The sequence below is a fragment of the Bufo bufo genome, chromosome 11 (genome assembly GCF_905171765.1).
Source record: "Bufo bufo chromosome 11, aBufBuf1.1, whole genome shotgun sequence".
In the NCBI taxonomy this organism is placed as follows: Eukaryota; Metazoa; Chordata; class Amphibia; order Anura; family Bufonidae; genus Bufo; species Bufo bufo.
The window spans coordinates 8,194,885-8,222,524 of record NC_053399.1 but is presented as its reverse complement, the minus strand read 5'-3'; the positions used below and the strand labels follow the sequence as shown (position 1 = coordinate 8,222,524).

The 27,640-nt window shown below is 43.7% G+C and overlaps 1 protein-coding gene across 1 annotated transcript in view; it reads right to left on the bottom strand.

Annotated features, from left to right (window-relative positions):
* LOC120982405 (cholesterol 24-hydroxylase-like) overlaps positions 1–27,013 on the bottom strand; it is a 34,473-nt gene extending 7,460 nt beyond the window's left edge. Inside the window, exons 1-12 of the mRNA XM_040412525.1 lie at positions 26,789–27,013; positions 24,583–24,660; positions 22,537–22,618; positions 21,178–21,248; positions 16,792–16,878; positions 16,482–16,620; positions 16,214–16,324; positions 2,673–2,829; positions 2,155–2,217; positions 1,734–1,806; positions 1,563–1,647; positions 1,164–1,274 (exon numbers count right to left, since the gene is read on the bottom strand). Of these exons, the coding sequence (XP_040268459.1) occupies positions 1,164–1,274; positions 1,563–1,647; positions 1,734–1,806; positions 2,155–2,217; positions 2,673–2,829; positions 16,214–16,324; positions 16,482–16,620; positions 16,792–16,878; positions 21,178–21,248; positions 22,537–22,618; positions 24,583–24,660; positions 26,789–26,925 (1,194 nt within the window). The 5' untranslated portion in view covers positions 26,926–27,013. The remainder of the gene's footprint in view (positions 1–1,163; positions 1,275–1,562; positions 1,648–1,733; positions 1,807–2,154; positions 2,218–2,672; positions 2,830–16,213; positions 16,325–16,481; positions 16,621–16,791; positions 16,879–21,177; positions 21,249–22,536; positions 22,619–24,582; positions 24,661–26,788) is intronic.
* Between the last annotated feature and the right edge of the window lie 627 nt (positions 27,014–27,640).

Sequence of the window (27,640 nt, the reverse complement as noted above, 5' to 3'; positions counted from 1 at the left end):
GGGGTCTCAATTTCCCCGACGTTCGGGGATACAATATAGCCTGCCTCAGTAGACACCTAATAGACTGGTTTAACGATACGGCATACTATTCTAACATATGCCTAGAACGACAGTTAGCAGCACCCTGGGACTTAAGGGCACTAGTACACACTAGTTTGCCACGTCTCCCGTTTTTAGCCAGACGTTCGCTAATCATGAGGGATTCTATCATTACTTGGAAGATTCTTAGGAAACTTTTTGGTCTGCCGTACCAGTTCTCCAAACATCTTCCTATCCATAACAACCCAACCTTTATCCTGGGGCAAAGTGAAAAACCCTTAAAGAATTGAGTGAGGAAAGTCGGGGACCTATTCCACGAACAAGAGGCTAGATGGGCGACCTTATCAGAACTGGAGGATAAGTGGGGCTTGCAGGGTCCCAACATGTTTCCCTACATGCAGGTTAGGAATTATAGCAGGAGTTTAGTAAAAGATATCACAAACTAATTACGGCTAAACAAGTTTGATGCCCTTCTTGTTAATAGGAGTAGATCTTCTATCTCAGGTCTATATAACATTCTGAGGAACGCATGGGATGACTCCACTTCCAGAGGGATTTTCAAGAGATGGGGCGCCCAATTGAATGTCCAGGATATTCAGCCTGTTGTTCGAGCAGGCATCACCGCATTGAATAAAGCTGTAGTGAACGAGAGGATGAGGGAGACTCATTTCAAAATCATCCATCACGCTCTATATGGATTTGATCTGCCTGTAACAGCGTCTAAGCCTGATAGAATAACTGCTTGTCCTAAGTGTTCCACACCGAAAACTGACCTTCATGGTCTGTGGAGCTGTCCAAGATTAGGGGAATTTTGGCGCCAGGTAGATCAAATCTTGAAAGGGACCAGCAATTACCACAAAAAGCTGTCACCATCGGGGGTGTAAACAATAAAAATTGTTGTACCAACACCTAAATGCAATGCTTATAAGTGTAAGTAATAATGTACATGTATAACGATTCGTGTTCTGCAATTATTGTAATTGACATGTATCTGTTGATCAATTTGGCTCAACGACAATAAAGATTTGTTAAAAATAAAAATAGTAATGTGATCTGTTAGATCCTCAGCAAAATTAGGGAAATCTTGTCACTCCTTGATGATGTCATGTCAGTCCACCACCTACCATAAGAGTTGTTCCAGGAGGAATCCTCACTCCTTCGATGACCATTTCCTCCTCTATGGCTCTTGATGTCCCAAGGGCTATCGGGTACAACCTTAAGGTTTCCTTTAAGACCTGCGGGAAAAAGAAAAATTCTGATTTGTAAGAAAATCCTATCAGAAATCCATAAAGCAGGTTTGGTCTTCATCCATGTTCGCGCAAAATCAAGACAGTGATTACTTCTCCTCTCTCGCCATTGAAAGCCGACGCTTTATGTATAAAGGGTAGTTAGGAGAGATCACTGTTGGATGAGCGAGCCAGGAAATTGTGTGCTGTATTGCTATGTGTGTCCCAAGGAGACTAGATGGTACTTTGTGTAGAGCAGACATAAATCTATAAAAGCTATTTTATTGTTAGCAGGACCTGGGACAGATATTGTAGTTTGCCAAGATCTTCATATTCAATGTCTCTTTTGGAGCCAAGAACTTCATCCACTTCAGTCTGGACTCTGAGGAATGAGGAATATTATCAGAATGGCTATTAATATAATGGTAGAAATATAAGGGACTGGATTGATAAATGAAGTTGTTTTACCTTGTCAGGATCTCGGGGTGTCGTGCTAATTCCATCACAGCGAAGGATAACTGGTTGGCCGTTGTTTCCTGACCTGGACAGATAGATAGATAGATAGATAGATATGAGATAGACAGATAGATAGACGTCTGCTTGAGAAAAGTCCCAGTAAGAGGACTGAAAAGTTGCACTGGTGATTCTGAATTTTTCTGGGAGTGCCATGGAATTTCTATTTTATTTATTTGGAGGCTTGATTCCATCCGCAGCCACTGGAGCACCATCTTTTCTTGAATCCAGCAGTGCTGCTCTTATTTTTCTTTTATAGATAGATAGATAATAGATAGATAGATAATAGATAGATAGATAGATAGATAGATAGATACACAGATAGACAGAAGATATATAGGATGAAATTATATTACTGTCATTCAGAATTACTAACCTGCAATGAAGAATGTAACAAAATTATCTATTAAATTCTCGAGACTACAGTCGCTTTCTGTCTCTGAAATGATAAATGGAAGATGATGAGACTCTAAAATAAATTTCACATTGGATGCATGTCAGCCAAACCTAAGACAAGCCGGCCATCTAATGTGTATGGGTCTACCAGATTTCAAGAGCCCTATTTACTCTGGTACCAGCTTCCTCCCCTCTTTCTACTGAGCGCAAATGCACTCTCAGCTGAACACTCGTCCCCTGCCCTAGGATGTCCTTCTTTATATCTGTCTACCTTGCTGGAGCAGCACCGCTGCATCCTGAGGATTAGTGGAGTCCCAGCAGCTGGACCCTCATGATCAGCTATAAGAACATTTATATATTTTTCTTCTGATGTGTAGTGACAGTGATAAGAAGTGTTTTTTTTTTTTTTTCGCTGAAGTTGTCCCTTAACAGAGCTCTCTAAATGAGCATAGCTAAGGAGTATCCGTAAATGCAATCATCTTCATATAGTGTACATACCGGCTCCTTTAAGGATCTGTGTGAGGATATCCATAGGAATGTCTTCTCCATCCTGAATCGCCTTCCTTCTTTGTAAAATACATTCTTGTCCGGTTTTCCTTAGGAATTTGAGACTCTCTTTGACGTCTCTGATAAAGGCCTGCTTTCCTGGAATATACTATGAAGAGTACCACAAGTAAGTAAGCGTGCGGCCTGCACAATGTATCGTCAGTTGGAGTATGGTCATATCTGTTCATCATATCATCCTCGAACCCCCGGAGGTGTCCCATTGCTTAAAGCCCCTTGCAATTAATCTGTGGGTAAATCTGCAGGTGTTTAATTCCTCTGCAGGGCCACCACAGGGGAAAGCAAGTATTACACAGTGAGTATTGAATTCAGTGGGCTGACCACGTAATGCACATGCAAAAAGGAAGAGAACCAACTCTCTTGTGCCACCTATTGGAAGTGGCTCCCTATGAGTCAAGATCTGACTTTCTAACAAGCTGGTCTGGTCTGGACTGGTCTCTTTAAGGAGATTCAGCACCCTGCCTAAGCCGCACGTAATGCACATATACGCTGGGTCCTCCAGAGTGAGAGATTCTCTATTAACCCTTTAATATGGGTTTTTTAAACCAGGTAACCCCATAATGACTATACTAGTGCCTCTCAATAAATTAGAATATTGGATTTCCGGTTCTGGCGCCTACATGGCTAGCAGCATGTGATGAGAGCCCTCTGCCTAACCACTTGGATAACTTCTTTGCCCACCATCGTAGGACAGCTGTCCCCACTACTGAGGGTGCCCCTTTCATACATGGAACGATTTTTGATCAACATGGGGAGCAAGAATAAGCAAAAAGGTACCTCAAAAGCTGGCAAGAGTGCAACAATCACAACTGCGGCAGCAATGCGGGATGTGGTGGAACCTGTGGACTCCCCGCGCCCTGACACACCAAAGCTTTCAGATTCAGAAGAATTACTGGAGAGTTCTCAGACTATAAACGCCGGGCGATGGAGGTGGCCATGAGGATCCTATCTGATCTACTGGAATCACTGTCATCAACAGTGGCCCAATCATTCTTCCAATTACAAGTGGAGATTAACCAACATGCTCACAATTAGATTCCCTTGAAACTCCAACTGACCCTGCACCTCAGTGGCAGCAGGAGGTCTCTGCAACAGATTACCAGAAGGAACATACTTTTTAAGAAAACCCTCGTGGAAGAGGTTGTGGATTTTGAAAGACTCCAGCAACTGAAGACAATAGGAAACAGGATTAATAGTTTTGATTATTTCATAAAGACCAATGAACCGGGAAGGAGGGGGCAAATTTTCCAGAAGGTACCTTCAGACATAGGTTCTTAGTTGGTAGCCAAACCTTATCTCCCACCAAAAAATTAACCCCTTGAGAATGCTTTTTGTCAGCTTTAGTTTTTTGTACCTCTTGGGATTTCCTCAGGTTTCAAGGCCTAAACTGTGCACAGTTCATCCACTACCCCCTCGTCCTCTGCATTATTGGATGGCAACGAAACACCTGAACCCCATTGTGGGTGAAAGCCATAATTGCAGTAGAACGGCAAGATGCTGTACCAATAGACAAATTTAAATGATTATTTAAAGCAAATTCTGCTAGCGTTAAGTATGAAACCCAATCACTTTGATTCTCAACGACATAACATCTCAAGTATTGTTCTAAAGCTTGGTTGAGATGTTCAGTTTGACCGTTTGGTTGAGGGTAAAATGCAGATGAAAAGGACAAACTTATTTCCAATTTAAAACACAGGGCTCTCCAGAATTTAGAAACAAATTGGACATCCCTATTCTACACAATGTTTTCTGGGAGACAATCGGACAATGTGGTCAACAAATAACATTGCTAAATCCTTAGCACTGGGTAATTTACGCAATTGCAATGAGCAGGACACTGGGTCATTGGGGCTGCTATGCAGTGGGTCAGATTTAGGTGTAACTAAGTTCGTGACGCCAGTTGCAGCTTGCGCAGGTACTGTAGCAGGGCCCTTTAAGATGGTATAGCTCATGTACTAGGTTAGGAATGCCAGAGGGGGATATTGTCTCTGTATTGTGTCAACGGTGTCTCCTACCTTAGTACGGCCGGACTCCTGTATCCTGGCTCACATGCAACAAATTGAGTGTTGTAAATAGGAGTAATGGAGGAATGATGGAATTCCACACAGAGAATAGGGTCCAACTTGTCTTTACTTGAGGTTATCTTATGCAGCTCTAGATCCATACAATTTTACAGCAATAGTCTAGGATCCCAGCATGTATTGGCAATATGTGGCAGGAATTATATTTATATATTCTGCATCTAGTACATACGCCTTTAAGAATCTGGCAGGTATCTGTCTTCTGCTCTGTCTTAGGTTCTGCTTGGTTTGGGCCTGACTAGCTATGGAGGTACTTATCTTCTCCTTGTTCTGGAATCTGTACTTACAGGACTGCTTGCAGGGAATGGTGGTTTCTTTCTGGAGATCTGATAGTTCTGAAGTTGGCTGCTTTCTTTGTCATCCAGCTGAGGTAAGGAACTCAGGCTGGGGAGGTTGCTTTGGGCCTAGCAAAGGCCTGAATCCTTGGTTGGGATCCCTGTTTCTGGGAGCTCCTATTCACACAGCCTACCCCAACAGGGGGTGGCTGGTACACTGCCTAGAACTTTCTATCCTCCCTCTGAAGTAGGATCTGGGAACATTCCACTCCTCCTCAGATAGGGGGAAACTAGCCTGGAATGGTCTATTCCAGTATACTAACTGGCCTTATTCTGTCTACATATTGCTGCCACCTGCTGGTGTACATTTGGAATTACAGCAAATATATTCAATACAGACATAGAAATGGCATACAATATAAATACAATGTCAGGATACACAAGATGACAACACATCTACACTTTAACATCATGAAGCTGGGTGACAGAGTTTTAGTGACATACTCTGGGATGTTACACAATGGCACAAAGTGACACGTTTTGCTGAAGTGATTAACAACTACCCATATAACTGTCTTACCCTCTGAAACTGATAAATCAGTGACAAAGTCCATAGATAAATGGGAGCATGGTCTCCTAGGGATGGGCAAAGGACACAATTTTCCAGCAGAAAGAGACCTAGGAACCTTAGAGCGAGCCCAAATCTCACAAACATAAGCAGTAATTTCACTTAAAATAGAAACATAGAAACCTAGAATGTGTCGGCAGATAAGAACCATTTGGCCCATCTAGTCTGCCCAATATACTGAATACTATGGATAGCCCCTGGCCCTATCTTGTATGAAGGATGGCCTTATGCCTATCCCATGCATGCTTAAACTCCTCCACTGTATTTGCAGCTACCACTTCTGCAGGAAGGCTATTCCATGCATCCACTACTCTCTCAGTAAAGTAATACTTCCTGATATTACTTTTAAACCTTTGCCCCTCTAATTTAAAACTATGTCCTCTTGTAGCAGTTTTTCTTCTTTTAAATATTCTCTCCTCTTTTGGTAGCCTTTAGAAGGCTACCAAAAGTGTCTAGAGGTTAATTCTTTGGTACTTACGACTCCCGAGTGACCCCTTAAAGCGTTCTATTCCTTCAGCAGATGAAGGCGAGAGTGACTTTGGGTAAATCGTGTACATTCTGGGAAGTTAACTGTAGCTAGACATTGGTTTCTTTCAATTTAGGATGCCAGATGACATGAAATGGTAGAAATCACAATACCCCCTGGTAGGATGAATTCCGGTTTGGACTAGGAGGTTGGAATATACAGAAGCTCCGGGATAAAGCATCCGCCCTAACATTTTTAGTTCCCGGCAAAAATGTAATTACAAAATTAAAACGAGTAAACAATAAGGCCCACCTTGCCTGCCTAGGGTTCAATCGTTTGGCAGATTCCAAAAAGGTAAAATTTTTGTGACCTGTATCCACCGTTAATTGGTGTAGGGCTACTTCCAAGAAGCGGCGCTATTCTTCAAAGGCCCACTTAATGGCAAGATTTTCAACATCAACTGCAGAAAATTTACGGCAAAAAAGGCACATGGCCTGAGATAAGTCAGAGCCTTGGTTCCCTGAAAGAGCATAGCTCCTACTCCCACCTCAGAAGCATCTACCTGAACCACAAAAGGCTCAGATTGATCAGGTTGAACTAATACCGGAGCACCCAGAAAACACTTTTTTAAAAACACAAAGGCACTAAAGGCTTCTCCCTTTTTAGTCAGGGCAGTAAGTGGTTTAACCACTAAAAATGTTTTAATAAATTTGCGATAATTTGTGAACCCTAAAAAGCACTGAAGGAACTTTAGGGACATAGGTTGAACTAATCACTAATCAATGATTGCGTAACTTTACTGGGATCCATCTTAAAGGCTTTAGGAGAGAGAACATACCCTAAAAAGTAATTTCCTGGACTCCAAATACGCACTTCTCTGCTTTCGCATGTGAGGAATTTGAGGAGATATAATTTGATGCCTGCCCATTTGCTGTCAGGGTGATGGGCATCTGGCATAGGAAATAGGCTCCACAGATGGCCCAGCCTCAAAACATCACCGTGAATGCATTTCACACCTCCAGCAGTCACACTGGAAGCAAACTTATCTGACAGGACAACCTCCCCGCTGGAGGCCTGAGCTGGTCATCTGCATCAAATAAACCCCCCCAGACAGTTTGGAACCAGAATTCTTAAGGAATTATGAAGTTACAACACATCTTAGCCAAACACTCGCTTATAGGACCCAGGGAAGGGAAGATATGGATAACTTATGGTAAAAATGCAGCAAACGTTTTTGGTCTCCAATTGTATCAGGGACCCGGCCGGATCCATTGGCACAAGAACCGCCTCCCTATGACCTTCCTGTGAGGAGTTATGGTCCATACTGGGTTTTTGGATCTGTAGCTCCGATACACAAAGCAAGGAGGCGTAGGACCCTCTCAGGGGTGGGAGGGACGTGACCAACCAAGGATTAGTTGCCCATGCAAGGCAATAGCCATAGTCTTTCTTCTGAAGAGAGGTCACACCGTGTATCATGTTGGAGGAGACCTGGAAACCTCGTTTACATCACTGCCTCCCATGTGACTACAGCATCAAGGACTACACATATATCCAATAACTGACTTTCACATTAACTGTTAATTCTGATTACTACCACCTGTATTTGTATCTCTGACCATTGTAAATATATCCTTTGTGTATATAGTGTTCTTGTCTAGTGTGCCCTTAAGGTGATTAAATATACAATTGAATCTTGGGTTGTTCTTTTATCTCGATTCCCGAACCCATATGTCCGTGTCTCAGTTTAACGTTACATGCTACCTTGGCTGGTTTCTGGCCCGAGATAATCCGTTAATGTACAGGGCTTATATCTAACATGGAACTGGTGGCAGTCTACCGGCAGGGCCGGCTCTATAATAAGGCAGACCAAGCAGCTGCCTGAGGGCGCAGAGAAGGGGGGTGGTGCCAGGGCGGAATTTTTTATTATTATTTTTTAAATACATAACTGGTAGACTTGCCCCGCCGGGCCCGGCCGCCTGCCCCAGCCTGCAGGTGTGCCATGCGGCCCTGGCCCTCACCTCCTAACAGAGCAGCACGCAGGCTCTGCAGCAGCACGGCATCGGCAACACAGACAGTCACGGGGTCAGGGGTGTGTGACTGCCGAATGGCGCTGCGGCGAGCGGCAGGCAGCAGCAACTGGTGTAGACTGGGGAGCGGAGGTCTAGAGACTGGAGGCAGAGATGTTGATGGTGAGTAACTGTGTGGACAAATGTCTCTGAGTAGTCTGTCTGTGCGGCCCGAAGGGAGAAATGTATTTGGCATGGGGGGGTTGAAATGGACATGATGGAGGGAGATAAATGTGACAACATGGATGGAGGGGGAGAAATGTGACAACATGGATGGAGGGGGAGAAATGTGACAACATGGATGGAGGGGGAGAATTGTGACAACATGGATGGAGGGGGGAGAAATGTGGCAACATGGATGGAGGGGGAGAAATGGGGCAGCATGGATGGAGGGGGGAGAAATGTGGCAACATGGATGGAGGGGGGAGAAATGTGACAACATGGATGGAGGGGGAGAAATGTGACAACATGGATGGAGGGGGAGAAATGTGGCAACATGGATGGAGGGGGAGAAATGTGACAACATGGATGGAGGGGGAGAAATGTGACAACATGGATGGAGGGGGAGAAATGTGACAACATGGATGGAGGGGGAGAAATGTGACAACATGGATGGAGGGGGAGAAATGTGACAACATGGATGGAGGGGGGAGAAATGTGGCAACATGGATGGAGGGGGAGAAATGGGGCAACATGGATGGAGGGGGAGAAATGGGGCAACATGGATGGAGGGGGAGAAATGTGGCAACATGGATGGAGGGGGAGAAATGTGACAACATGGATGGAGGGGGAGAAATGTGACAACATGGATGGAGGGGGAGAAATGTGACAACATGGATGGAGGGGGAGAAATGTGACAACATGGATGGAGGGGGGAGAAATGTGGCAACATGGATGGAGGGGGAGAAATGGGGCAACATGGATGGAGGGGGAGAAATGTGACAACATGGATGGAGGGGGGAGAAATGTGACAACATGGATGGAGGGGGAGAAATGTGACAACATGGATGGAGGGGGGAGAAATGTGGCAACATGGATGGAGGGGGAGAAATGGGGCAACATGGATGGAGGGGGAGAAATGGGGCAACATGGATGGAGGGGGAGAAATGTGACAACATGGATGGAGGGGGGAGAAATGTGACAACATGGATGGAGGGGGAGAAATGTGACAACATGGATGGAGGGGGGAGAAATGTGACAACATGGATGGAGGGGGGGAAAATGTGACAACATGGATGGAGGGGGAGAAATGTGACAACATGGATGGAGGGAGAGAAATGTGACAACATGGATGGAGGGGGGAGAAATGTGGCAACATGGATGGAGGGGGAGAAATGGGGCAACATGGATGGAGGGGCATAAATGGGGCAACATGGATGGAGGGGGAGAAATGGGGCAAAATGGATGGGGGGAATGTGACAACATGGATGGAGGGGGGAGAAATGTGACAACATGGATGGAGGGGGAGAAATGTGACAACATGGATGGAGGGGGGAGAAATGTGACAACATGGATGGAGGGGGAGAAATGTGACAACATGGATGGAGGGGGGAGAAATGTGACAACATGGATGGAGGGGGAGAAATGTGGCAACATGGATGGAGGGGGGAGAAATGTGGCAACATGGATGGAGGGGGAGAAATGGGAGGGCTGATGTGACATACAGTTGTGTTCAAAATTATTCAACCCCCAATGCTGTAAAGGGTTTTAGGGAATTTAATGTACATTTGTAATTGTGTTCAGAATGAAATCTTACAAGGACTTTTTAAAGAACCAAATGCAACTAAAATGACATCAATTGTTTTTGTAATACAGTATTAAATGTTTTTTTGGTGATTTCTTCATTGACACAATTATTCAACCCCTTAAAGACTACCACTCTTAAGAACAGAGGTTCATTCAAGTGTTTTTGATCAGGTATTGAAAACACCTGTGGATGTCAAGGAGCAGCAATCAAGCATAACAAGCACCAATTAGGCAGATGTAAAAGGACTGTGATACTCAGCTCCTTCTAGACATTTACTGGTGTGTTTACAAACATGGTGAAGTCAAGAGAATGGTCCAGGAAGACAAGAGAAGAGGTGATTTCTCTTCACAGGAAGGGCAATGGCTATAAGAAGATTGCAAAGATGTTAAACATACCAAGAGACACCATAGGAAGCATCATTCGCAAATTCAAGGCAAAGGGCACTGTTGAAACGCTACCTGGTCGTGGCAGAAAGAAGATGCTGACTTCCTGAAGCGCAAAGTGGAGAAAAGTCCCCGTGTGACTGCTGAGGAACTGAAAAAAGATGTGTCAGATGTGGGTACTGAAGTTTCAGCTCAGACAATAAGGCGCACACTGCGTAATGAAGGCCTCCATGCCAGAACTCCCAGGCGCACCCCCTTGCTGTCTCCAGAGAATAAGAAGAGTCGACTGCAGTATGCCAAAAGTCATGTGGACAAACCACAAAAGTTTTGGGATAGTGTTCTGTGGACTGATGAAACAAAATTAGAACTGTTTGGGCCCATGGATCAACGCTATGTTTGGAGGAGGAAGAACAAGGCCTATGAAGAAAAGAACACCTTGCCTACTGTGAAGCATGGCGGGGGGTCAATCATGCTTTGGGGCTGTTTACTTCTACAGGTACAGGGAAGCTTCAGCGTGTGCAAGGTACCATGAATTCTCTTCAGTACCAGGAGATATTGGATGAAAATGTGATGCAGTCCGTCACAAACCTGAGGCTTGGGAGACGTTGGACCTTTCAACAGGACAATGATCCCAAGCATACCTCCAAGTCCACTAGAGCATGGCTGCAGATTGAAGGCTGGAACATTTTGAAGTGGCCATCGCAGTCACCAGACTTAAATCCGATTGAGTGGGACTTAAAGAAAGCAGTTGCAGCGCGCAAGCCTAAGAATGTGACTGAACTGGAGGCTTTTGCCCATGAAGAATGGGCGAAGATACCCGTAGATCGCTGCAAGACACTTCTGTCAAGCTATGCTTCACGTTTAAAAGCTGTTATAACTGGAAAAGGATGTTGTACTAAGTACTAAGATTGAATGTCACTTGGGCGTTGAATAAAACGGATAATGATGTGAGCACAGAAAAGACATTTGTGGTTATTTCATTATAAATGTTATGTTATATTTGTCTGACTTACAAGGGCCTCTTTGATTTAATTGTAAACAAGATGACTGAAATGATCAAAATCAATGTCAAAGTGGCCAAAACACTCAATTTCAGTGGGGGTTGAATAATTTTGAACACAACTGTAGGTGATTTGACATGGAGGGGGTGAAATGTGACATGGAGGCCTTGAGGGGGAGAAATGTGACATGAGGGGCTGATGGATGATATGGGGGCTGATGGCTGACATGGGGGCATAATGGCTGACATGGGGGCATGATGGCTGACATGGGGGCATGATGGCTGACATGGCGGCATGATGGCTGACATGGCGGCATAATGGCTGACATGGGGGGGCTGATGGCTGACATGCAGAAAAGGCAAATCATAAGATGCAGAAAAGGCAAATCAGAATACAAGAAACTCCCCAGAAATCCAGTTGATCACCGTATTATGTTGTTGGAGCCATAGCAGAACCAAAAACATATTTGTTGGCAAACCCCTCATTACAAATAAAAAACATTTTTCAGTATGAATTACCCCAACCCTCATAGAGATTCAAAGGGTACAAATCTTTATAAACCCCGTAGCCAAGGGAGTGGCATCAACCGCAGTAATCCAAATGGGAGCTGGGAGCCTACGTAAGGGGATACGCTTCATAGTAGCAAATTCAAAATCAATGAAGTTAGCTACGAACCCAGAATCGATGAAGGCCACCCCAAAACCTTTTACATGACTTGGAGGAAATTGACACAGAAAGTGAACAGCACCCCGACAGTAGAAGCACAATCCTTTTTTCTTCCTTAGATTTCTACGGTCTTGCGGAGAAAACATCGTACAAAGAGTTGCATATTCTCCACATCAGAATTAGTGGCCGTAGGAAGTGTATATGACCTTTGAGGACTAGAAAATGGTACTGGTGAAGATAGTTATTCCCTCCGTTCTTCCCTAAAACGTCTGTCAAGACACACTGCCAAAGTCATTATATCATTAAGTAAGCCAGGAGGAGGATAATTTACCAGCATATCTTTCAATGTATCAGAGATTCCCTGATGAAATTGACATCTAAGGGTTGGATCATTCCATTGAGAAGCCACACACCACTTGCAAAAATTGGCACAATAATCCTCAACAGGTCTCCGACCTTGCTTAAGAGAGATTAACTGTGATTCTGCAAATGCCCCTCTATCAGGTTCACCATATAGGAGACCCGATGCTGAGGAAAAATTAATCAACAGATGCCAGCTTATGTGGGTCACCTTGAAGCAAAGAAATAACAATACAGACTCTTTGCCATTCAGAACCAGAGTAATAGGGGTGTAACTGAAAATTAAATTTGCAACTCCCTCTCTAAAGGTTCCAAATAGTTTTCTGTCGCCAGAAAAGTGATTAGGAATCTTAACCTGAGGTTCCAGGGGTGGAGAGGACACCATTGAACTACGCACTTCCTAAATTCTTTCCTTATGATGTGCTCTCTCTGCCAAATCCTGTACCAACTAAGAAAAGTCATGCATCTGGTCTACCAAAGCCTGCATGGGATCCATACTGTTAGTGCCGCGACAGAAAAAATATATGAATCACAGGACAAATAACTGTAACCTAAAATCCACCAGCACCTCTGCACCTGCCAACTTGCACGACTGCCCTAACCTGCTGTCACGGATGTTGTAGGGGAGAACACCAAAGGACAACAAGAAGGAAGGGAAAAGACACTAGGCCTCACCGCTAGGGAAGGAAAAGGGTCACCACCTATAAAACCCTGCTCCTGGCCCTAACTCCTATCCGTATGGGCACCTCTCGATGGTAGAGATGCCCATACACAGGAACCTAGAAAACCCTGGTGGCCCTCAGTTGCCCTAATAGTAATGACCGGGCAGAGACAACCCGCTCCTTCCCTGGTGAAGGAACCAGCGTCTCGCTGAGGCCTAGTAAACAACAAAGGTGGGAGGGAATACAAAACACAACAAGCGGAACACTTAACTTCTGAGGCTGATGGATGATGGACGAACAGGACTTCACCACGAACCACACTCCAGCTCTTCCAAAAACCAAATGAAGCTATCCAGAGCAAGGAGTGATGGGTAAAGATAGACTAAATAGGGGGAGGTGAAGGTCACATGATCCACACCTGAACAGGAGGTGTGGACATACCAGCAACACACAGACAAAGTGAAACCAAAAGAGGCTGTCAGATAACTAATGTGCAGATATTCTTTCAGACCTTCTCAAACCTGTCACCGGCGTGACACCTGCGGACCACAACCGGTTGACTGGGTTATTTATGTGCTGGGGCTTACCAGGGGAAAAATATATATAAACAAGTGACAAACATTCAAGTCCAGGTCCAAATACATTAGGCAGAAACAACTCAGAGAACCAAGACAGGGTTAAACCAGAAGATGCAGAAAAGGCAAATCAGAATACAAGAATCAGGGTCAAAGGAATAGCCAAAGTCAGAAGTCAGGAGGTCAAAACAATCCAATATCCAAAGTGCTGGTGAGGTATATAGAACCATTCACATGCAATCTGTGACCAGCAGATTGCCTGTTTAAATACCCCACGCTTCCTGGGGGATCAGCAACGTTCATGTGGAAGAGCGGTTCCAGATCGGCCGGCGCTCCTTAACAAGGTCTCCCTGGCAACCAGAAGCTGGCCACACAGAAGAAGAGCGCATCTGTCGGCTTTGGCTGACACTGACATGGGAGTGCCGATCCCAATTGGCCGGCGTTCCTACACAGGGAGAGCAGCCCTTCTCCTGGGTAACCAAAGACCGACAGCTACAGGAAGGATAACATCTGCCAGCACCGGTAGTGACACTTATACACACCTTTTGGAGACGGAGTTAGTGACCATGCGCTCTAGATTGCCAGTGGTGGAAACAGAAGTCAAAAAGGTATGAGATAAGGTTGATGACCTTGAAAACTCCAGCCGCAGTAACCTCCGCATTATGGGCCTAAAGGAGTGAGTTCCTTTTCACAAGCTGACTTCCATCTGTGAGAAGGAGCTGCCTGAGGCGGAAGGCTTGGAGGCTATATATAAGGTGGGAAGGGCCCACAGAGTTGGCCTGGATATCAGAGATCGAAAGAGCAATCACATTGGCAACTGCCAAAGATTACACCTCAACAGAAGCCCAGGCAAGTCATAGTGAAATATTTAGATTTCTCAGAGAAAGCGACCATTTTGAAAGCCTACAAGAAAATGCAAACAAGTGTGCTTATTAGGGGCCACAAAGTGTTAGTCTAATGACTTTTCTGCTGAGGTCTTGGAACGCCACAAATCGTTTGCACCAATACGCCCGCATCTATACAACAGAAAGACTAAGTTTTTCTCTGCTTTACTGAAAGTCTTCTAAGCGGATGGTTTGGTATCACTGTATAATGTACCATAATTGGCAGCCAAGGAATTGGATCTTTTTGTGCCACAGGAGATGGATCATCCATCTTCACTTCAGGGGAAATCTAAAGACTGGGATGTGAGTGTCCCAAAGAACCCTGAACCCCTCCCGTTGGTGGCCACAAAGGAGCAGTGCAAGAAACTTAAGATGGACAAGGTACCTTGATACGTTGTTCTTCTTATCTTCTACTCTCTCGCAGGAGCAGAGGACTTTTGTTAATTATCCAGAGGGAACTAGGGCATTGTAGCAACTTGCAGTAGTGGGTAAGGTATAGATGAACAAGGTTCTATGTAATCCCACTAGAGACACTAATGAACAAGATTTCATTTGGTCACTTGAAAGGGAAAGACTTTTGAGGACTCTCTTTTGGTGACTTTGTGGTTTGGTGACTCTTTGTGGTTTGCTCTTATTCCACAGATTTTTTTTCCTGGCACAGTTCCTGTGGATAATTAACTCATGTACCCTCTGGCACACTTCTCTGTAGATAGCAGAGGTCATCCTATAGCTCTTACGGGGATATAGTCATTAATATCTCCCTCTGGTGGTCATTCTGTGTAAGTGGCCTTTCAGTCAGTTGGTTATAGTTTTTTTTATTTTACCTTTTTGCTCATGTATATTATTCTTTTGGAGACTTTTTCTGAGCGGGAGGGGGGGGGCTAATATACTCCCTATTGAAGTCCAATTGAATTCTTTCGTAGAGGTGATTTTTTTTCCACACTGTCTCTCTGGGGTGCCAATTTGCTGCATTTTTGTTTTGTTATGCTCTGTTTGATTAAACAGTTTGGGAATTATACAAATGGGAAACTTTCTCAGATGGCATTTTTCGGGTCCTGAGCCTGACCATATTAGATCATTGTTTTAAGGTTTTATATATGAAGATAGTAACATGGAATGTTAAGGGGTTGAGGTATCCTCACAAGCGTCTCATGTTGCTGCGCTACCTGAATCGATTGATAGCTGATGTGGCGCTGCTCCAGGAGACTCATGGGTAGGAAAAGTGTATGGGTCACACGCTGAGATGGGCACTCTGAGCCACAGGCCATGGGTCACTAGTCCTGAGACCAGGGAGCCACCCAGACTACTAAGCTACAGACTGTGGGCCTTTGGCCAGGGTACCAGCCTTCTGAGAGAAAGAGGAACAGCTAGCTTAGGCCTTTCCTCAGCATCAAACCCTTCTTTTGCCAGGGAGAAGACTGGAGAAGCCAGCCCTATGCCTCGCCTGTATTGATGAGCTTCCCCAAGCAGCACAGTGGCTCAGTGGTTTGCATCGAATCTGACCAAGGACAACATCTGCATGGAGTTTGTATGTTCTCCCTGTGTTTGAATATATGAGCTTCACTTTTTTAATTGAATTACAGAAATTGACTTTTCGAAGATATTCTAATTTATTGAGATGCACTAGTATGTTTTTGTCTCCTCACTGACCTTTGCAGTAGTGACACTGGAGAATACATACCTGCACTAAAGGATCCCGTGCCTCAACCATTCCTTTCATTACAGTTGTGATGGCTCTGGTGAATGGCGTCTGATCATCGTGAAGGGAGTTCAGCTCCATCCCAAAAGCAGCCTGGTCAATGCAATAATAATCAATCATATTAAACATTTCCAAAGATCCATGTGTATTACGAGAGGTTTCCCGCTTTTATATAAGTAACTGTAATTCACAATAGTGTATAATAAAAGGGTCAATGCACGTGGTGCCTGTAGGGTGCACTGCCTATTACCTTGGCTATGACGTCCAGTGTGACCCTACCCATCATATCGTGCATTCCGACCTGACATTTTCCATCTGCCTTATCTCCCAGTATGTCCATCAGGTCTTCTGCTATTTCATTGAACGTTCCCATTAATCCTATGAGGTAGCTGGAAAATAGAGGAACATCATTGAATTCTGAAGTCATCTAAACTTTAGACCCTGATGAGTAAAAGGCTTTTCTGGTAAAAATGACTTTTTAACATGTTCTTGCAGCATTATACACAGGACCGCCATGTTACCCAGAATAATGATTTGCGGTATTACACAAAGCTTCTTACTTTCTGCTGAATGCTGGATCAATAATCCTCCTCTGTTTGTGCCAGTGTTCATAGTCTTGATCTGTCAATAAACCGTTCCCCATGTACCTGTAAAAGGAATAAAAATAATACAAAAAACTGTAAAACTCTGCATCAAATACTATGACAATTCAGAAACAAATGGTAAAGTCAATTTACAGCCATATACGGTACATATAATATACAATGTATTCGGAAAGTCTTCAAACCCCGTAAATTTTTCAAATGTTCTTATCTTGCTCCTTGTGCTATAAGTTGCCCTATCATTCTTCCCTCGATATAAGTATTCAGCCCCTTTCACATTCGCATGGAAGTATTCAGACCCTTCCCTGGGGACATAATTATTCAGCCCCTTTCACATTGACATGTACACTGCGTGCAGAATTATTAGGCAAATGAGTATTTTGACCACATCATCCTCTTTATGCATGTTGTCTTACTCCAAGCTGTATAGGCTCGAAAGCCTACTACCAATTAAGCATATTAGGTGATGTGCATCTCTGTAATGAGAAGGGGTGTGGTCTAATGACATCAACACCCTATATCAGGTGTGCATAATTATTAGGCAACTTCCTTTCCTTTGGCAAAATAGGTCAAAAGAAGGACTTGACAGGCTCAGAAAAGTAAAAAACAGTGAGATATCTTGCAGAGGGATGCAGCACTCTTAAAATTGCAAAGCTTCTGAAGCGTGATCATCGAACAATCAAGCGTTTCATTCAAAATAGTCAACAGGGTCGCAAGAAGCGTGTGGAAAAACCAAGGCGCAAAATAACTGCCCATGAACTGAGAAAAGTCAAGCGTGCAGCTGCCAAGATGCCACTTGCCACCAGTTTGGCCATATTTCAGAGCTGCAACATCACTGGAGTGCCCAAAAGCACAAGGTGTGCAATACTCAGAGACATGGCCAAGGTAAGAAAGGCTGAAAGACGACCACCACTGAACAAGACACACAAGCTGAAACGTCAAGACTGGGCCAAGAAATATCTCAAGACTGATTTTTCTAAGGTTTTATGGACTGATGAAATGAGAGTGAGTCTTGATGGGCCAGATGGATGGGCCCGTGGCTGGATTGGTAAAGGGCAGAGAGCTCCAGTCCGACTCAGACGCCAGCAAGGTGGAGGTGGAGTACTGGTTTGGGCTGGTATCATCAAAGATGAGCTTGTGGGGCCTTTTCGGGTTGAGGATGATGGAGTCATGCTCAACTCCCAGTCCTACTGCCAGTTTCTGGAAGACACCTTCTTCAAGCAGTGGTACAGGAAGAAGTCTGCATCCTTCAAGAAAAACATGATTTTCATGCAGGACAATGCTCCATCACACGCGTCCAAGTACTCCACAGCGTGGCTGGCAAGAAAGGGTATAAAAGAAGTAAATCTAATGACATGGCCTCCTTGTTCACCTGATCTGAACCCCATTGAGAACCTGTGGTCCATCATCAAATGTGAGATTTACAAGGAGGGAAAACAGTACACCTCTCTGAACAGTGTCTGGGAGGCTGTGGTTGCTGCTGCACGCAATGTTGATGGTGAACAGATCAAAACACTGACAGAATCCATGGATGGCAGGCTTTTGAGTGTCCTTGCAAAGAAAGGTGGCTATATTGGTCACTGATTTGTTTTTGTTTTGTTTTTGAATGTCAGAAATGTATATTTGTGAATGTTGAGATGTTATATTGGTTTCACTGGTAAAAATAAATAATTGAAATGGGTATATATTTGTTTTTTGTTAAGTTGCCTAATAATTATGCACAGTAATAGTCACCTGCACACACAGATATCCCCCTAAAATAGCTAAAACTAAAAACAAACTAAAAACTACTTCCAAAAATATTCAGCTTTGATATTAATGAGTTTTTTGGGTTCATTGAGAACATGGTTGTTGTTCAATAATAAAATTAATCCTCAAAAATACAACTTGCCTAATAATTCTGCACTCCCTGTATGTATTCAGCCCTTTCCTCAGGACTCAGTTGAAGCCGTTTTGGCAGCGATTACAGCCTCCAGTCTTCTCTGGTTGATGATGCACAAGATTTACTTCGGGATTTGGGAATGTTCTGCCATTCTTCTCTGCAGATACTCTCATGCTCCGTCAGGTTGGATGAGACTGTCAGTGGACAGCCATTTTCAGGACTCTCCAGAGATATTTCAATGGGTTCAGGGCTCTGGGTGGACCACTCAAGGACATTCACAGAGTTGTCCCTAAGCCACTCCTGTGTTGTCCTGTGGTGTGCTTAGGGTCATTGTCTTTTTGGAAGGTGAACCTTCGGCCCAGTCTGAGGTCCAGAGGTCTGGATCAGGTGTTAATTAAGAATATCTCTGTATCTCTGTACTTTGCTCTATTCAGCTTTCCCTCCACCCTGCCCAGTCTCCCTGTCCCCCAGCATAATCCTGCCACCACCATGCTTCACTGTACGGATGGCACTGGGCAGGTCATGAGAAGGGCCTGTTTTTGTCCAGACACGAGGCTTATAATTGAGAACAAAATGTTAAATCTTGGGTTCATCTGTTGTGTCCTGGAGCAGAAGTACTTTGAAGTTTGGACATTTGTGGACATTTGCCTGTTTCCCCTATGCAAAGTTAAAACTTCTTACGTTATTTCTCTTAAAATGGTTAACTTATACTGTTTATTACGGTTTAACTGCATTTTATATGTATGTTGTGATATATATCCAGATCATTTGCACTGTATTTGCAAGCCTCTGTGGAAAGGGTTAATGAATACTGAAAGACTTTTGTGACTTTGAATAAGAAGCTGCCATATGGTTTAAAGAAGAACATGTTTTGGAGGGAAAAAGCCAGACGTTGCTTACCACCAAAATCAAACAGACTGACTTTGTGACTGTCTGGTTTAGCTATGTTGTTATCTCTGGAAACTTGTTTTTGTCTGAAAAAACTGCTGTCATTGAGTATCACTGAAGCTCTAATGTAAGTCTAAGAGAAACAGAAAGTGTAACATTGTATCTGTTTGTGCTGAGTTTCTCCACTCCACCCCCCCCCCCCAGAAGGTTCCAGTCTAGTTAGAAATGTTAATATAAGGAGAGCAGTCAGAGCCTCAGACCATAGGTCACCAGCCCTGTGACTACTGAGACTACAGACTGTGGACCTCCATAGTTTGCTTTGTCTGGGGTATCTGCCTTCTGAGAGAGAGAGAGAAAGAGGGACAGCTAGCTCAGGCCTTTCTTCAGCATAAAAACCCTTCTTCTCCCAGGGAGGAGACTGGAGAAGCCAGCCCTAAGCCTCACCTGTATTGTTTTACACCTGAATTCCTCCAGTAAGCACACTGGTTACTGCAGACCCTGATTCTCTGTATTTATTACCCATTGGAGTGCACCACACCATCTCTTCCAGAGAGCAGCAAGTGGTGACACCTCAACGGCGTCCGGGGGACCCAGCATAGCGTTGGTGCCTTCAACTCGGCCACTGCACATTAGACCAGAGAATCTTGTTTCTCACTGTCTAAAAAACCTTTAAGTGCCTTTTTTACAAACTCCAGGTGGCTTTCATTTGTCTTTTACTGAGATTGGTGGAGGCTGCAGTGATGGTCGACCTTCTGGAAGTTTCTCTCATCTGCACACAGGATCTTTGGAGCTCAGCCAGAGTGACCATTGGATTCTTGGTCACCTCTATTACCAAGGCTCTTCTCCCTGCTCTAGATAGAGTTCTGGTTGTTCCAAACTTCTAATATTTAAGAATTATGGATGCCACTGTACTTTTGGGAACTTTCATTGCAGAAGACATTTTTTCCCATTTTCCAGACCTCAACCTCCACAAAATCCTGTCTCTGAGCTCTACAGGCAGTTCTCCTCATGGCTTGGTTTTGACTCTGATATGCATTGTCAGCTGTGAGATCTTATATAGACAGGGCTTTGAGTCCGTAAATCATGTCCAATCCACTGCATTTAACACAGGTGGACTGCAATCAAGGCGTAGAAACATCTTAAAGATGATGTAGAGAAATGAGGACCCAGAATTATGGGGGGGGGGGGGGGGGGTTGAATTTTTTTACTTTAGCAAAAGGCTGCAACATAACAAAGTTTGAAAAAAAGTGGTCTGAAGACTTTCTGAATGCATTGTATATACAGAGATGTTCTAGAATTCTGGATTCTCTCCAGTGACCACCCACACTATTCCACTAAGATGCCCATACACCTTCCATAGCTTTCAGCTGAATGCTCATTTGTAAAGTTGTGTCATGTTTTATGCTGGATATATTTGAGTCAGCTGCTGTTTTTCTCTGTGTGGATATTTACATGGATGATCAATAGCTGAACTTTTTATCAAGCAAAGAACCCTCAAGCCCTGGATCTCTGTTTGCTGTACTAAATATAAAAACCGGTTGCAAAGGTTAGAAAACCCTTCAAGCCATTGTTACCTTACTCCAAACATAGTCTCAACACATTCATAGAAATTATCTTTGGTGTATTTTGGTGACATCAAGAATTTCTGCAAAAAAAAGCCAAAAAACAAAATGAAATCATAAGTAAAAGCCAGTATAAAATTAACAGATCAGACCTGTTCTTTCTAAAGATTCTCTTTAATGAGGATCAGGCACTGCTAGTCGTAAAGGGGACTGTAACCAGTTCTTGTGCCTGAGGTACAGTATACATTTGTGTATATGTACCATATATATGTTATGCATTCAGAGATATTGTTGCCTTGTTAAAGAGCCTCTGTCAGCAGGATCAACCATATTAAAATAGGCATACTGCCTGGTAGGGTTGACCATGCTGATTAAAACGATACCCTTCTTTTGTCTGTATGTTAAACAGCTGCAGAGATTATCTCCAGGGGGGGCAGACTACATCCTCGGAGCACTGCTTTTGTAATGCCTTTGTGCTTTGCAAACTCCCCCTCCCCTTGATTGACAGGACTAGACAACAAGCATGGTAAAAGCAGAAGAAGCACATGCAATCGGGCTTCTTATATCTTTGAAGAAACAATATATGCCTGTGAAGAAACCAGTAATGTGTATTAGCTTTCTAAGCATAGCAAACCATTATTGCCGACATGGTAGGGCTATATCCTAGAGGAAAGTGTTTTGCCTTCAATATATAGGGTCTCAGGTTTGAGGTCCCCAAAGAGATTTATAAATGTTTTCTTCTGTTAATTTTTTCTCCGTTATTAAACCTATTATAAGAGTCGATAGGAAACTAAAAATGGCCTGATGCAGGTAATGCACAGATATAGAATGAATTTTACTTCTTTCCTGACACCTATACATAACACTCCCCATATCTAGTGCAAGATCTGTTTCTCAGTGTAAAGGCAAACTTTGAGAAGGAACTGAGTGGCACAGATATGAGAAGCATGATTGCATCTGCTGCTTCTTCCTTCGCCATGCTTGATGTCTATCCTTGTCAATCAAGGGGAGGGGGAGAGTGCAGAGCACAGAAGTGTTAGAAAAGCAGTGCTCCAAGGACTCAGACCAGCCCCCTGGCACTTGAATTTGCTCATCTGCCCGTTGCTTGAACTTGCTCATTTGCATATGAAGTAAAAAGTTGATGTTTAATATACAGGCAAAAGAAGGCAATCTTTTTAATCAGCATGATCAACCCTACCAGGCAGTATGCCTGATTCAATAGGATGGATCATGCTGACAGGTGCTCTTTAATAGCAAACCACGTTGATATACTCTATAGGAGGCAGATCAATGAGCGGCACAATGCAGTTACCTGTAGGAGAATACAAGACTATAGGGGAATATAGATATACAGTATGATTGGTTACTTACCTTAACCGCTTCCGGACTGGCAACAAAGACTATTGTATTGCTTGAACAATTAACACGTACCACTGGACCGTACTTCTCAACCCTAGAAAATAAATAGTATTGTGACAATACAGAAACCTGTGCGGATTCATGTGATGACCTAACAGTAGCAGCAGATTCAGATATCCCCTTTTATCATGAATCTGGCCCAGAAATCAGCAGATTGCTGCAGTTCTGGCCTCTCAGAACAGGGAGATTGCAGCTGGCTTCAGATTCTGCTGTAACATTACCTCGTGGCCAGTTTCCCAGTTTAGGAAGCCCATGTTCATACACCCTATTAGGGAATTTGGAGTTAACCGAGGGGGTCCTGTTCAGAGGCAGTTACAGAGTGCCTCTGGCTCTGCAGGAACTGTCCTGTATCACCAGATAACTTATTGACTTGAATGCCTGGGGGGACAGGCCACAGACCCTACAGGGAAACGGACCGCCTGACCCCTCTTCACTGCCGCTGGCCAGATACATAACGATCAGATGCTCTCTGTATAAATTAATGCTAGGAAAAACAAGTACTTGTGTAACTAGCCGGGGGCCACATGTGACCTCCTAAATTCAATATAATTGCTGTCCTTAGGACAGTGATACAAATGCATAATGTCACAGGGATCAATAGCCTATGACTCTCTGCCCCACCATTCACTTTATAGCGCAGTGATCCCCTGCAAAAGGGTTTTATGTGCATTCTACCCTAAAAAGTCGAAAATGTGTTTTATGATGTATCCATGCATTTTCCTGGAGTTAGTGGAGTCTAGCGCTAGGAAGCGAAGAGTAAGCAGCCTACTACAGCCCTGGAGTGAAAACCAGCCAGAGGGAAGCAAAATGCAGTGAAAAGGGACAAAAGTGATCTTCTTTACACAACATTTCAGTGTTGAGAGCAGATGTGTGTAGAAGCCCTGTAGAGATTACTTGCCTAAAGGAAGCTCTACAGCAACCATGTTCAGAAAAAGTAAGTCTTATGGTGCCTGGACATACTTTACTATAGAAGTTGCTAAAATATCACATTCTGCGGTGGACACTGTGGAAACATGAACTGTGATAACCTGTAAATAAGGTGCAAAGCATACTCTGACTTTGGGGTCCACCCTGTGGTTGCATAGTACAAGAGAAGTGTTGCACTCCTATTTCTGGATGCCTGTGACCTCGTAAACACTGATTATAGCGCAATTCTTACCCAACTGATAAGAATATGGCTTAGATAAGTGTTTATGAGGTCAGGAGATGAGAAATAAGAGCTACACATGAGCTGTCAGATGATGGTGATGATTTTAGGGAAATGACGTCTTATGGTATCTGGACATACATTTCTATGGAAGTTGCTAAAAGATCCACATTTCGCAGTGGACACTGTAGAATGTCTTATGGTGTCTGGACATACTTTACTATGGAAGTTGCTAAAAGATCCACATTCCGCAGTGGACACTGTGGAAACATGAATTGTGAGTACGACAACCTGTAAAAAAGGTGCAAGGCATAGTCTGACGTTGGGGTCCACCCTGTGGTTGCATTGTACAAGGGAAGTGTTGCACCCCAATTTCTGGAAGCTCGTGACCTCATATAGAGCAATTCTTACCAAACTGATAAGAATATGGCTTAGATAAGTGTTTATAAGGTCAGGCTATGAGAGATAAGAGCTATACACGAGCTGTCAGATGATGGGATTCAAAGAAAACAGAAAATGAGAGCTTGCGAACAGACTTATTTTTAACCCCTGTATCTCAGAAATGTTTCAAGATTTTTAATAAAGAGAAATTGAAAAAAAATTATTCTAATGTTTTATTTCCTCTGTGGTTCTGATAGCAAACTGAACACTTACTGCCAGGCTTCCTTTGATCATTGGAGGTCACATAAAGAGTGTGATCACCTTTCTACGTAGATCCAATCCCTTTAGCAAACACCTATGTTCGAATAGCAGACTCCTCATAAAAATTCAAACCAGTAATATTAAATAATACAGTATATTATAGTTGCCAGCCATGAATTATCCTAAGTAATTGTCTGGTGACCACTTACCATTCCAGGAAGGTGTCATACATGATCAAATTATTCCTTGTCAGCTTCGAAATTGTGGGTGAGTGTCCAAAGAAAAAACTGCAGAAAAAACACAGTCTACATTGTACTATATGTAGCGAATTGTTGCCTTCGAGCTCTTATAGGCGGTCGATTGGACACGGCTACAGGTAGAATTACATGTGGTGATTGTGTGGCACTTTGGCTTTTCTTGCCATGTCATGCTTGTTAATAGCTCTACATGTATGGAGCAGATTCTTTTTAACATTGTGTACGTGAGTGTGCGTGAGTTTTACTGTTGTAAAAAACTGGAATAACTGAAAAATAATGACTTTGAAACTGAGCGGCCCTGTTACACCCAATGTATATACAATGACAGTACTGGAGCACTACGATCACGAGGGTAAAACTCTCATTCTTAGTAACCATTCTGTGTATGGGATATAAGAGTGCCAGGGGCTTCTGTAAATAAAGTTTAAAGGGAACCTGTCATCAACTTTATGCTGACCTCACTGAGGGACATGCTGATGTCAGCGGTGTGCCACTCATGAGCTAAAAGTAAGTGGCTGCTGAGAACCAGCCTCATAATCATTACAGCCCAGGCCTTGAGAAGAGTCAAATCTACTTGAGAAGAGTCATAGTTATTCAAAATCTCCTGCTCTCTCCCCGTCCATCTGCTGATGATTGTCAGTTCTCTCCTAGAGAGAAAGGGAGAAAACTAGGCAGAAGACAGTCAGTCATCAGCAGGTGGGCAGGAATTCATGAATAACCAGGACTCTTCTCAGGAGGTTGTGACTCTTTTCCAGGCCCAGTCTGCAATAATCGTGATGTTGGTTCTCGCCAACCATTTACTTTTAACTTATAAATGACAGACCGCTGAAATCAACTCTCCTGTCTCTACTTTATGCTGCTGTTAGTACAGGCAGCATAAAGTTGATGACAGGTTCCCTTTAAGGCTGAGTTCACATCACCGTTTAGCTTTCCGTTCTCCTGTTCTGTCAGAAAAAGAGAAGAAAAAAAAACAGGATTAGGGATGAGTGAACTTGTGCTTTCAAGTTCGGCGTACAAGGTTCGGATTCAGGTTATGGATTCCGCTATCACGGACTATAACTTATGGTCCGTGTTAGCGGAATCCATAACAGAATTTTTAGATAACCCGAACCTTGTTCGCCAAACTTGTAAACACAAGTTCTCTCAACACTAAACAGGATCCTGTGAAAAAAACTAATCCTGTTGCATCATTTGGCATCCGTTTGAGTCATTTCCGTCTGAGATTCATCTTTTTTGATAGAAAAAAGTACTGCATGCAGGACTTTTTTTTTCTGTCTAAAAAAAATCACCCTCAGATTGCTAAATGCATCTCCGTCTCGTCATTGTAGTGCTCCACTACAGTCATTATATATACGTTGGATGTAACAGGTCCGCTCAATTTCTGCAAAATCTTTTTTTTTTCTTCAATTATTATCGGGCTGGCCCACAGGGGTTCAGAATAATCCCCCGATGGGCCCCTGGGCAAAGTGGGCCCCTAGTCTCCCACCCCCTGCACAAGTGGCACATTACACATTAGACTTACTGCACTACATACATATATTCAAATGTACAGCCCCTCCACCAGCCTATGTTCATATAAAAAACTTGTTCAATTATTTATTATATTTGAATGTATCCGTACGGTGGGCCCCCAAAATAAATTTTACTGGTGGGCCCTAGGTACCCCAGTCCGACACTGTTCTGACGGATCAGAAGAATGGAAAGCTAAATGGTGATGGACTAATACTTGTATAATGAACCATTCCGTCACCTTCTAATATACTGTATGTTTCAGTAACCCAACACAATCTCTGCTTGCTGTCAGTTTATATGAGCAGTCTCATTTACATTCCGAAGCTAAAACCCAATACAGTGCTAATACTTATGCTGCTGTGTTGTGGAGAAAGACAGACAGAGGTAGCTCCTAGTCCTGGTATAGTATATCAGTGCATGCGCTCTACTTACAGAGATCTTAGGTGGCAGAGGAGCTGGTGGTCCCCCAGATAAAGGGTCCGGAGTGATTATGAGCTCTTCACCCCCTATTGCTACTCCATTAGAGGTGGGGATTTAACTACATGAAACATCTGCACCCATCAAACTTTCTTTCCAGAAGAACTGCAAGACATTGGTGTGTGCAGCGTAATATTTTCTCTCTGTCTACCCCCTTCTCGCTCCTTACCTGTCTCTGGGAGGACCAGGGATGTGGTCATACTTCATATGCTTGTAGTAGATGTATCCACAGTAAAGAAGGAAACAGAAGACAACCAGGATCAGGAGCAGAATAAGAGCCGCGGTCATAAAAGCCCACAGCCCCATTTCTTCTTCTTGTATCAGCACAGGTCAGAGGATGCAGCTTGTGACATCTACTGTGACACGAGGCAAGAAGCAGGCAGCATAAAAAGTCACAGCGTCCCTCCTCCAGGAGCACAAGGAGGCGCTTCTTACATACTTGGTCTAATGCTCCAGGCATGGAGAAAACCCCCTCAGGAACTCACTTTGTATGAGAGTCAAATACTATAGACTGGCACCTGCTGGAGGAAGATTCCACCAATTTACACAGTTCACTGCTCATCATAATTTCTCTTTTAACATTTGTAGTTGCAGCTGGTATTTTTACCACTCTGACCATCAGTGAGGAAATCACAGGGGAAGCTTCACAATATGTGTGTCACGGTCCCTCAGGTGACTGATGTCAGGAGATCAGAGAGACTGACTGAGCGTGGAGGAATCTAACAGCCTCCTTGATTTCTCTTGATTCAGTGTTGATAGGGTGTTGATAGGGTTAATGACCACTTCCATTCTCTCAGCTGTTGCTCAGTGGTCATCACTTCCTCCATTTATAGTCTGACCCCACCCTTCTGACTATGCGGTAGATATCTTCATTTGGGTTTGGCTGAGCTGGTGTGATGTGGTATCTGGTTTTCCTGTTCTTCCATCTCTACAGAAGTTAAGTGTCGCGTTTGTTTGTGTTTGTTTTATTCCCTGTTGTTTGTATTTGGGCCTGAGACAGAGACTTCCATTCGTCCATCTG